This window comes from Sinocyclocheilus grahami, unplaced genomic scaffold (assembly GCF_001515645.1).
Source record: "Sinocyclocheilus grahami isolate Dianchi unplaced genomic scaffold, SAMN03320097.WGS_v1.1 scaffold3.1, whole genome shotgun sequence".
Lineage (NCBI taxonomy): Eukaryota > Metazoa > Chordata > Actinopteri > Cypriniformes > Cyprinidae > Sinocyclocheilus > Sinocyclocheilus grahami.
In genome coordinates this window covers 3339265-3351457 of record NW_015505182.1, presented here as the reverse complement: position 1 = coordinate 3351457, position 12193 = coordinate 3339265, and the positions used below count along the sequence as shown (strand labels likewise).

The 12193-nt window shown below is 37.3% G+C and overlaps 1 protein-coding gene across 1 annotated transcript in view; it reads left to right on the top strand.

The window, feature by feature from the left end:
• Positions 1-12193, top strand: part of LOC107581463 (immunoglobulin superfamily member 21-like) — a 107488-nt gene that overhangs the window by 83472 nt on the left and 11823 nt on the right. The window contains exon 4 of the mRNA XM_016267036.1: positions 11960-12075. Coding sequence (XP_016122522.1) covers positions 11960-12075 — 116 coding nt within the window. The remainder of the gene's footprint in view (positions 1-11959; positions 12076-12193) is intronic.

Genomic DNA, 12193 nt, shown 5'->3' with positions numbered 1-12193 from the left:
TTAAACAAACATACCTGATAATAAAACTAAACAAGAAATCACATCATTTATTTTTAAATCTACCAATCCATACCTATCTCTGTCTTCTATTTTGTAATGGCTGTTGTAGTAAACTGTATATATATATATATATATATATATATATATATATATATATATATATATATAAAACTTTTTTTTTTTTCATCCAAGTCAGTGGATGTATATCAAGAGTGGTGGTGACTTATCACTGGAACGGAGAGTGGATTGCAGATGAGAGCCGTGTAGGATAGAATATCGCTGCTCTAACAGGATCTACCACTGATGACAACCGCAGCAAACACAAAGCAAAACTCCAGCTTGACAACTTCTCTTTATTAGATACATCCTTGCCGGGAGATATCTCTTCAAAAAGTGGTAGTACATAACTCGATTGCTGGAATATGTTTACCAAATCTGTGGTAGCGTACAATTCACCTACAGGTGTGTTGCCTAATATACAGGTATATATACAGTATATATATGTAAGGAATTTTAACTCAGTTGAAAGGGAATTAATTATTATTATTGATTCAGGTTTTGATAGGACTCGGATTTGAAGAGCCTAATTCAACCTGATTCGAATTGATTCTAAATTTGATAGTTTACACTCTATCAGCTACTCGGCCAGCGAGAAGTTGATGTCAGTGTATATTACCAATTGAATATGTAAATTTTGTTGCACCTAAACGGATGTTCATATGTGTATTTGCTTCCGAAACCTCTTTCGGGAAGGATGGGGCTTCCAACAGTGCTACGACAACAGTGAATGGTCTTCTTGTTGCAAGCCCCGGCCTACACTAAAAAGGGGCGCAGGTGGCTCGCACAGGGCACTGGAAGGGGCAGCATCCATGGCACTTTGGTAGGGATCCCAATTTGTCGGTCACAACGGTTACGTATGTAACCCTCATTCCCTGAAGGAGGGAACAGAGACTTCACTTCCCGTCGCCACAGCTGCTGTACCACCGCTGAGCAGCCGGGTCACCGGCTCGACTTCTCAGCAAAAACCTGGAATGCATTGCACCGGCTGCCTTTTTATGCTCACGCTGTGATCAGTGGCAGCTGGATGCAATAATTGCATGCCAGTGTGCATTGGCTCGTTTAGTCACACTCGAAGTAGATTGGTCTCTCAAAGCGAGATCCCAATTCGTCGGTCACGACGTGATGTCTCCGTTCCCTCTTTCAGGGAATGAGGGTTACATACGTAATCGAGATGTTCTTATACTGTGTATGGTTACCTGCATGATCTACAACTGTTTTTTCGTTTTTTGATGGTTGTTCATGAGTACCTTGTTCTTCAGAGAGATAATTTTTTGCAGGAAGGAGCACAATTGAGCAGACCCACTTTTTCAAAAATTTTAGACATAAAAGGAAGATTTGAGATGGGTCTGTAATTTGCCAGTTCACTAAGATCATTTCAGCGATCTTCCGCTGCGGCTGCACCCAGGGTCCGTGGTGTCCCGGCGCTGGAGTGAAGGACATCTGGGAAGATCGCGTCCTGGGTGCACTGGGCCTGTGCAGAGAAACACACGGAGTAGAGGTGGTGGGAGAGTTAGCAGCGCGCTGTATACTTACCTCGGACTTGTGAGCGTCAGCCTGGGATGTTTCCAGCGCGGCTCTCCGCTCTCTCAGCTGGGTCTGCTTCGAATGCAGCTTGAACATTTCCTCACCTGCACTCAAAGGTAGACACACATCCGCCATTAAAGCAAGTAACAGTGAATAGTGTATTAGTAATGTAAGCGAGATTAGCGGCAACCACGCTGGCGATGCATCCATCGCTATTAGTCCGCTAATAGCGGACTCGGGAAGTCAAAAATAGAACTAGTGATAACAAGGCGCTCTGATTGTTTTTGTTGTAGAATACGATAGGGGATATATTCACACGTTATAGAAACGAAAATTATGGTGTATAAAATTGATTTTAAGATAAAAAATTAGACGACAAAGAATTAACTTGATGGAGCTCAAACTCAAAACACACGGCAGCAACAAACAGGAAGTGACATATGACTAGTCAGTGATTGTATGATTTTGAGATCCATCTTTTTACATTGAGGACAATTGAGGGGCTCAAACACAACTATTAAAAAAGGTTAAAAAAAATTCACTGATGCTCCAGAAGGAAACACGATGCATTAAGAGCCGGGGGTGAAAACTTTTTGAATTTGAAGATCAAGGTAAATTGTACTTTGTCTTCTGGGAAACATGCAAGTATCTTCTGTTGCTTCCGAAGGGCAGTGGTGTATAAAGTACCTGTAAGCCATACTCAAGTAAAAGTACAGATATATTACCAGAAAATGACTTTGGTAGAAGTCACCGTTTAGAATATTACTTGAGTAATTACTATGTGATATTTATTGTACTTAAGTACGAAAAGTATTTTTTAAATCTTAAACGTACTTAAGTATTGAAAGTAAAAGTACAAGTAAATGCAAAATGGAAAAGAAGCAAATAAATATATATAAAAAAAATTCATACACAGCTTGAGTAGCAAGATTGTGTTTAGTTTTAACTCTTTCTTCCATTTTGTATTTTTGGGTAAGAATAAGAAGTACTTCATCCGGTACTTAGTGTCTTTCATTCCAACACAAGAAAACATTTCTGGAATCTACATCTGAAGTGGCATGTAGATGTATTTAAACAGTTTAATGTATCTCAGAGGGGACATGGATGCATTTAACCAGCAGTTACAGATTGCAGCCTAATGTTTTGTTTTTAACATAAAACGTTGAATACTGATAATTTAAAACATGAAAAAAATAGTCTAAATGTGAAATTAAAACCACCAGTAAGTGACAGCAAGTGACTGTTAATGAGTGAGTCATCGAGATTCAACTGATTCATTCAAAAGACTGATTCATTCAGGAACGAAGCATTTGACTGTGTTAGTGAGTGAATCACTGAATCATATTCAACCAATTCGTTCAAAAGGCTGATTCATTCAATAAGTAAACACCGTCCATTGCTCAGTGACGCAAAACAGTGCTGTGATCTTTGTTTGGAACTATTTTCGTTGGCAAAATTGAGCAAAAACAAGCAATATTATGTATAAAATGTAAGTCCCTTATTGCTTTACTGAACTTGTATAAAATGATTTTTAAATGTGTTCATGCTGATATCTGCAGAAAAACGGTACTCTTTGTGTGATATAGATTAAGTTATTTTAAGTTAAGTTATATAACTATATTAAATTATATAAATATAAAAAGCACACAGAAGCATTTTTGCAGTCTAACAAGCAATATTATGTATAAAATGTAAGTCCCTTATTGCTTTACTGAACTTGTATAAAATGATTTTTAAATGTGTTCATGCTGATATCTGCAGAAAAACGGTACTCTTTGTGTGATATAGATTAAGTTATTTTAAGTTAAGTTATATAACTATATTAAATTATATAAATATAAAAAGCATACAGAAGCATTTTTGCAGTCTACAATTTAGAATGCCTGGAATTTTGAGTTTTAATAGACTAATAAATCAATGTGTGGGCACTCTGTGTGTGATTTGGTGATTACCTAGTAATCTAGACATTACTAGATAATGTCAGATCACACATCATTACAACAACACTTACCATATATGCCTGGAATTTTGAGTTTTAATAGACTAATAAATCAACGTGTGGGCACTCTGTGTGTGATTTGGTGATTACCTAGTAATCTAGACATTACTTGATAATGTCAGATCACACATCATTACAACAACACTTACCATATTATCGCAGACAATGCTGTGTATCGCACACCTCAGACTCGACTTGAGTGGAAAAAATTAATCATCCGTGGATGTGCACGCACTTGTTTGGTTTACACATGAGCAAAGGTGTTTTTAGGAGTCTAACTTGCAAACGCCAGACCACTGATTCGTCAAACCTGCTTTCCTGCAGTCCGTGTTCTTCTGACTATTTTGTAGTAAGTAGCGAATACGCTTCGGGGAAATGTATCGGAGTAAAAGTATACATTTTAATTAGGAAATGTAGTGGAGTAAAAGTTGGCAGAAATATAAAAACTCAAGTAAAGTACAGATACTCCCAAAAAATACTTAAGTACTGTAACAAAGTATTATTACTTCATTACAATACACCATTTAGTACTAAATGAAAAAAAGTGATATTTCAACAAAATAGGGAAAATCCTATTTTCTTCATCCTGTTCTTAATGCATCGTGTTTCCTTCTGGAGCATCAGTGAATCCCCAGCAAGGGGTTTCCAAACTTTCGCATGCCACTTTATATATAAATATTTAAGTTCCTTAAAAAGAAGACAACAGAAAAGGTATGATTTTCCTTTGATTAGAATTTAAAGACATTCACCTGACATATGTTACTATAAGTGTGACTGTGAGGGATTGAGAGATGATAGCAGAGCTGACATTATCGAGAATGTCACCGACTTTGCAAAAAAACAAACAAAAACACGTCTTGAGAGTCCAAAACCAAAAGCATTCACTGCGCGATGAAACCTATTAGAATGCAGTTAGAATGCCCTTATAATTCAAGCAATGAAAGAAAAAATACCCATGTATGTGTTTTTATGTTTTTATATTCATTGCACAAGCAATGTACTTTTCTGAACATCAGTACATGTGCGCGAGCACAAATGTGCTATTAATTTTATACAACACAACAGTTGCAGTGCATAGCAACATGGTGTTTCATTCCTTGAATTAATAAGTTTTGAACGAATTGAGTGAGCCAGTGATTGAACGGTCCATTCAGATGGACTCCCTTATTCAAAGTCCCTCTTTGACTTGTTTAGTTTCTGACTGAATCAGCCAAAACTATTATAGATATGCGCAATTTTTTTTAGGTGATATTGTTCGCTGTGGATTGTCCCCCCACCCCCAAGAATTTGATTAGAAATGTATATTAAATTTAAGATTCGTTTACAAGCTAGTAAAACCAATGCCTTTGATGTTCAATGATCAAGTCCAGACTATGAACTATTCACAGTCACGACCTCTGTATCTCTGACAAGACAAAACAAAAAGTTCATACATCATTTCTTTGTTTACATTGTCAAATTTCAGAGCCATCAAAATTATTATTTGTGTCTTACCTGATGATGGATACAAAGCAGCAGACTGGTTGTCTGCACAATGTAGGATTTGATTGATATCATGGACTTCTGTGCACTGCAGTGGGACCTTTTTATAGTGTCAGTCAGGGCATCTGAGAAGGCACTCAGAATGCATGAGTGCTCATTTGCTCATGTACAATATTTGTTTCTTCAGATGCACTTAGACTAGACCAGTAGACTAGTTTAAAGTCAGAGCAGAATCTTGCGGTCTCTCAGAGCAAGTCTCTATGTCTAGGCTGATACTGAATGAAAGTATCTGTTCTGCCTCATTTCAAAGTATGAACAGTTATGTCATTCAAGACTGTGAATATTGAATAATACATTGCTGCTCAGATTATCTTATGCTAGTGTTTACTTCACAGGGAGGATACATCAAATGATCTCTTGAGAATGAAGCCTTTTTATTTGCCATACCGTAGAGGAGTGTAGAAAAGACCTTGAATGCGTAATCCGCAGTGACAAGTTCTGCATTCATAAGAAGAACACAGCTAGACATATCCTTCTCCAGCACATAATCCTGCTGATATTCAACAGAGTAAAGATCTTCCTACATAAAATTCCATTATTTTAAATTGACCAAATAGTATTACATCAGTAGCTTGGAAGTCACACAGCATAGAACAGCAATGCTAAATGCAAATAATAAAATGCAACCATTTAATCATACATAGGGTAGAAAATGAAATAGGCTTATGATCTTTTGAAAGGGATATGGAAATGCTTCCTACACCTTTTGTGTTGTGCGGCCAATCAAACTGCACCGTATTTAGGTGTTAATTAATCTGCCCATTGGTGGAGGCTATCATCCTTGAAAACCATAAAGGAACTATGATGCAAGGTGAAAGAAAAAATGACTCAGACTGCATTAAATACCATTTGAAATTAGGATAAACATGGTTTACACTGGCCGCAATGTTTTCTGTGCAATGAATTAATGGCTGCTGAGAGCATAAAACCATTTAAATCCATTAAAATCCATTGATTTAGAAACCAAGCATTAAAAAAAAAGCCGATATTTATAAATTGGCATTTATACATATACATTTTTTGTCATCCGTGCTGTATATTAAAGGTACTGCATAAAAAAGTAAGGTTTTTTCTTAAGGTTACATGCAGTTTAGAACTCACTTTTCATCCCAAGTGGCTCATAATGCATTCATTTCATGGTGAGTCCCTCTGGAGTAACTTGGGGTGAAATGTTAATGGTGATACAAAAGGACTGTATTGTAACTGTCCAATTCCACAAACTCTGTAATTTACTATTAGACCTGAAGCACCTTCCCCCATATTTCTGAATGAGTATGATTTGTACCAGCTAAATCACAACCAAAGTTAGATAATATGATTGCTTGTTGATAAGTGCTCTTTAACGCAGTTCATTGAATTAATCAGGAAGGTTTTTAATCAAATGCACCAGTGGTTTTGTGTGATTATCTGTCATTACCTTCATTTTACCCCTATTAAAACTGTTGATAAACAGCTTGATGAAGCCTAGTGAGAAACCGTTCTGTTGTTGTCTGAGTCAGATGTCTGAAGACCTCTACAAACACTGGTTGAATAGTCTCAGGATGCAAAACAGGACTCAACACAAAACAGGCACCTAGACAATCTATTAGGAAAGTTACGAGTAAACGACTTTCCTTGAAAAAGAGATGGTTTTGACCAGTGTCCCCTGTGTTTTGACCGAGAACCCAATAGATCTTAGGAACAGATGTCAGAGGAAGGCCAGAGGGGATGTAGACCCCTCCTTCCCATGTCTCAAAGGGCCACTAAATGTTTTAATTACCAGGCCAGCGAGATGCATCTACAGGGAGCTCTCTGCTAAATGTGAGTCCCTGTTCCTCAAATAAAGAAGAAGAAAAAAAATAATGCTGTTATTTTTTAAAGAGAGCACAGTAATGACACTTCAGGCTATCGTACTGCAAAAGGAATACGGCTGCTCCCATTAGGATGAATGGTCTGACTGTGTGGCTTATGAGAGGAGGGAAATGGTTCACACACTTTTTCAAAGAGGGGAAAAGGGTTGGAAACATTTATTGTATGCCCTCTTATAAGGAGATATGAAATTCTTTAAACCACTTAAGAGGGGTCCAGAGTCAAGCATTTTAAGAGTGGTTTCAAAACGTTCTTTCTAGAAGAGTTTATTATTATTATTATTTATTTATTATGTTCAAGAATACTGAAGTTTTTTTTCATGGCAGCCTTAAAAAATAACAAACATCCATACAGTGTAGGAATTTTATTTATTAATTTTCTTTTTTTACAAATTTTTTCGCTACTGCGCAGACTCTGGCTCCAAATAACGTAATTTTTGCAAGATGACAGAGGGCATACTGAGATGTTTTCTGTAGTAGAAGGAAGTGGAGACACTTTGTCCTCTTTTTTTTACAGTCTATTGTTCAAACAAATAGAGCAGTGATTTGATAGGATGGCAGTGTTTACATTTTTCAAAATAGTTGTTTCTGCATATTAAAGGAATGTTTTACCCAAAGTGATAATTTTGTAATCATTTACTCACCTTTATGTTGTTCCAAATCTGTACACTTTCGTTTGTGTAAGATGGTGTCGGTTAATGTTTTTATGCAATTACAATAACTGAGGACTGAAGCTTTCAGGCACAACCATGCATCATAAGTAGTCCATATGTCTCTTGCACTATATTTCAGTTTGTCTAAATCCATATGACAGATTTGTGTGAAGAATATAGTTGCAATGTCTGATTCATGAATGAATTGTTCACTTGACTTCATCTGAATGATTGGTTCATGAATTGGACTGATTCGCTTCAAGAGCTCAACAGAGTGAGTCAGTGATCTGGAGCGTGTGCACTCAACAAAATTCCGGCGTTTCTGATTGGTTACAGCATTCATGAGCTCGGCAGTGTGTGATTGGTTATAATGCGAAATGCTGTAAAAACGTGTAACAATTTAGTGGCATTTTTGCACCCAAATTACAATGTGTGTTATGCCTTTAGCAAGCATTTAGCTAAACTGAACTAACCACTCTTTACACAAACATTGTTACAGCAGCTAAAAGCCCATTTCCTATAAAGTTACTGAAATATAATGAAACATTTATTTACAAATAATGAATAGTTTCCACTTTAGATTGGGTACAGCAAAAACATGAGATGATTAATAAATAATTTATTACAATGTGTAAATAGGGTGAATTCAGGTCATTTGGGACACTTTTTGCCATTGAGATGACTGCTCATTAAGGTACTAATGATTAGTAAATGTTTGTAAACATTTACAAATGATGAATAGTTTCCACTTCAGATTGGGTACTGCAGAAAAACATTAACAAATAATTAATGATTTGTTAAGATGTGTAACAAACAAAGACCAAATGTGTGACCTTTACAGACTGTGATTATAAGTTAGTGAATAATATATTAACATGAATGTTTTGTGAAGTGCTTAAAATGACTAACAATTGTAAATGTAAAAAAGAGGATATGAACTGAAGTTTAAAGACATTTGTTAGCGTTCAATAGTACAAATAAGCTTTTAATCATTGTACAATTTCTGTTAATATCATTTGTAGATTTTTTTTTAAAGTGCATGATTGTATGAAATAAGCATTATATAATATTTGTTAATGATTTATTTTATGAACAAAAACTTGCATGTGGTCGCAACAGCAGTGATTATTCTCCAACTTGATCATTTGAGAATAAAAACGACTCAGGTAAACATTCGGTCTTGTTTTTACAAATATATCCGCTTTTTTAGCTTTATCTTTGAGTATGACATTGAAACTTGACAAAGTAAGACCGATGGGGAAACAAGCTTTGTGTGAAGAAACTGACAAAATGGCCTTCTCTTCGAAAATAATGTTTTTTTCCCCTCAGTGCACAAAATTAAAAAAACACTCAAGAACCTTGATAGTGTAATCAAAGTGAGTGTGAAAAAGCTGTAATTCCATTCAAACTGGCATTGGTTTGTATTGGTATGCTTGGCTCATTTCGTGAAGCAGTTGTGAGAGCACATGGTTAATTAGCCTTGACTAGCCACTGCTATAAACAGAAACCATAGGGTCTCATCCATCAAGACCACTGTGAGCATTTAACAAACAGAACATTTAACATTCTCTTTTATGGCTCTGGGACGCTATCAATTCAGGGGCAACACTCTGCGTCTCGGGTGTGCGTGCAGGTGCGTATTATAGTCCCATCCGCAATATCAAGTGACAGCATATCATTCTCCAATTTAGAACAAGTCTCAGTTTCCCAGAGAGCTAATAGTGTTCGCTAAGGTTAATTTCCTTCCATACATCTGCCATCAATAAGCAATTAGGTGCTGAGGAAACAAAAGCTCTCAAACCTTCACACATTCCTCCATCCCTTTTGTTTTAATCAATTAATTTCAATTGCACATTTATTGGAGAGTAGCACATGGATTTAGACTTAAAGTGACACTTGGAAAAAAAAAACGTTATTACCCTTGGCCTCCTGATACGCCATCTTTTTTCTTCCTCTGCCTGCTTAGTATGCAAGCGTTATTGATCAAGTGATTCACAGCAAATGCTCTGAAGGGCTCTTTTTTTTCCCTCAAAAATGAAAACACTGTCAAACATGTATGACGAAGAACTCAAAAAAAGCACCATAAAAGTATCACAAATTATATATTCCAAGTCTTGTGAAGACATGCAATAGTTTTGTGTGAGAAACCAACCAAAAATGTAATTAAGTTGTAATTTACCGAATATCTCTTGCACATTCACAAACAAATGAGAAACGTTCCCTATTTGGTTCAACTCAATAGCTATGTTTCCATCACCCTATTATAATGCCCATTTTGAAGTATCACATGAGAAACGAGTGATGGAAATGCCAAATTCCGAATAAAAATCCCTTAATTCCCAAAAAGGTTTTTACGCTCGCTTGAGGTGGTTTTTGACTTGTGTGAAAAAGGGTTAATGCGAATAATGGGAGATGGAAATGCATTTTGCAAATAAATTCCTCCAAGCACATCAAAAAAGTTATGCGACTTTGCGCTATGGGATGGCAAATCCTGACTAACCAGCGGACTGATCTCATTCCACAGCATCTGAAATGTTGTTATGGTCATTCAGAAATGCCAGAGCAACGTCTGTCATCAAAGTATTTCTGTATTATTGCCTACCAGAAATGTCTTACACAACTGCGTTCCCAAACAGCAGCATCCACCTCCGAAAGCAATGACTGCATTCATTATGTTTCATCTGCTCGCTCTGAGGCGCAAGTAATTTATTATACATGAAAATTATTATAGTCAGTAGCTTCTCCTACTTTTCTTAGTGATTTATAGTGCCAGTTTATCAGCAAGTGACTATTTTGTTGTCTTTGACTCGTTGGATGGAAACGTGCTTGTTCACAAATGCTTTATGTGATATTCCAATTTTGCCCATAAGTTAAATTCGCAACTTTGGATGGAAACCCGGCTAATGACTCGTTGATCTGGTGCCAGTGGTTTACAGCTCATTGGAAGGGCAACTAACAGTGAATAACAAGGAAATTGTCAGTCTTTAATCTTCAAAACACTTGAAATATAGTGCAAGTCATGTAGAGCACTTTGAATGTAATTGTATAATACTTTTATGGTGTTTTTGCATCCTTTTTGAAGCTCAAAAGCTAATTGCATGGAAAAAAGCGACCTTTCTTCCTTTTGTGTTCCATGGAAGAAAGTAAGTCATACATGTTTGGAATGACATAAGGGTGAATAAAAACCATAATTTTTGGGTGAACTAACTCTCGAATGCTCTGCTGATATCACATGCCTTTTGTCCTCCTTTCAACATGCAAAAAGCTGAAGACAGGTCTAAACTAAGCAGAAGCAACATCCAATTGTCTCAGCAGGGTATGAAAGGGAATTTGCAGGAAGTGTTTTATGTGATAATGCAGCTGCCTGAATAGTCAATGCCCACCTACGCTGGCGCGTTGACAGAGGATCATAAATCGCTCGGTGCTAGTAAAAAATGCAGATGTGATAAACCCCCACACCCATTTTCATCCATGAACAGCTGATAAAGTCAGCTTGTTCCAACTGACAGGTAGGCTTAATTAAAGGCCATTCAAATGGAGAACTGGGAAGGGCTTTGATTTCAAGCCTTCCAGCCTCATATCCTTCCTACATTAAGCACCAGGAAGTCCGTCTTCGTCTGGCCCATGGATCCCCACAGGCGGTCAAGACATGCGCTTCTGCTTTTCCGATGTCATGTCACGCTCATATGGCTCCCCAGTGGAGCTTGGCAGGAGTTGGTTGATATTATATGCATAAAGCTTCCCACATCGTCTTAAACAACTTGGGTTTCGCACACACAGCATTTATGACGATGCTTTTTTATGTTTCAGATAGCTGCTGGAATGCCGAGCACTATAACAGCACCCCCAGGACCGCACATTTGCGATTCTGCATCGTAGGTGGTTGTATCTCATTTCACTGCGAGGGGTCAGAGTCTTCGCAGACTAAGAAATCCAGTGCTGAAACTCCCTGTGGCCCTGCCACGATCCTCTCATCTTCCAGACTTCCGTTTCCTTCCTCTTTCGCCTTAAGAGTTATCTGTATAATACTGCTTCTTTACTGGCCCATATTAGAGAAGTCGGGCTCTCATTGACAGAATAAAGCAATGTTGACATGCTCCAAAACCCCCAGCCATGCACCACTACATCTCCACTTGAAAGTGCATTGGTTATACACTGTATTTCAGAATATTTTTCAAAGACCAAGGAGTGTTAAAGCTAGTATGGAGATTTAGCATTCAAATGCTTAATAGGGAATAACTATGCGTGTCATTACGAAGAAAATGCTGCTCAGATTGATGAACGTGGTAAAAGTGTCCCAGAATGTCTTATAGGTGTCCTTTTCTATTCCGCAGCTCCACCCAACAACATCTCAGTTGTGGCAGAGAACACACCAGCACCGTTCAGCCGCTACCAGGCCCAGAACCTTACTCTGGTCTGCACTGCCAAAGGAGGCAAACCAGCTCCATCGGTGAGTCCCAGCCAGTTTTATGCACAAACACATGCTGTTTATACTGTAAGTAGGCATCATTTCCAGTCATTACAGATGTCCCTAAGACTTTATATATATATATATATATCTATATATA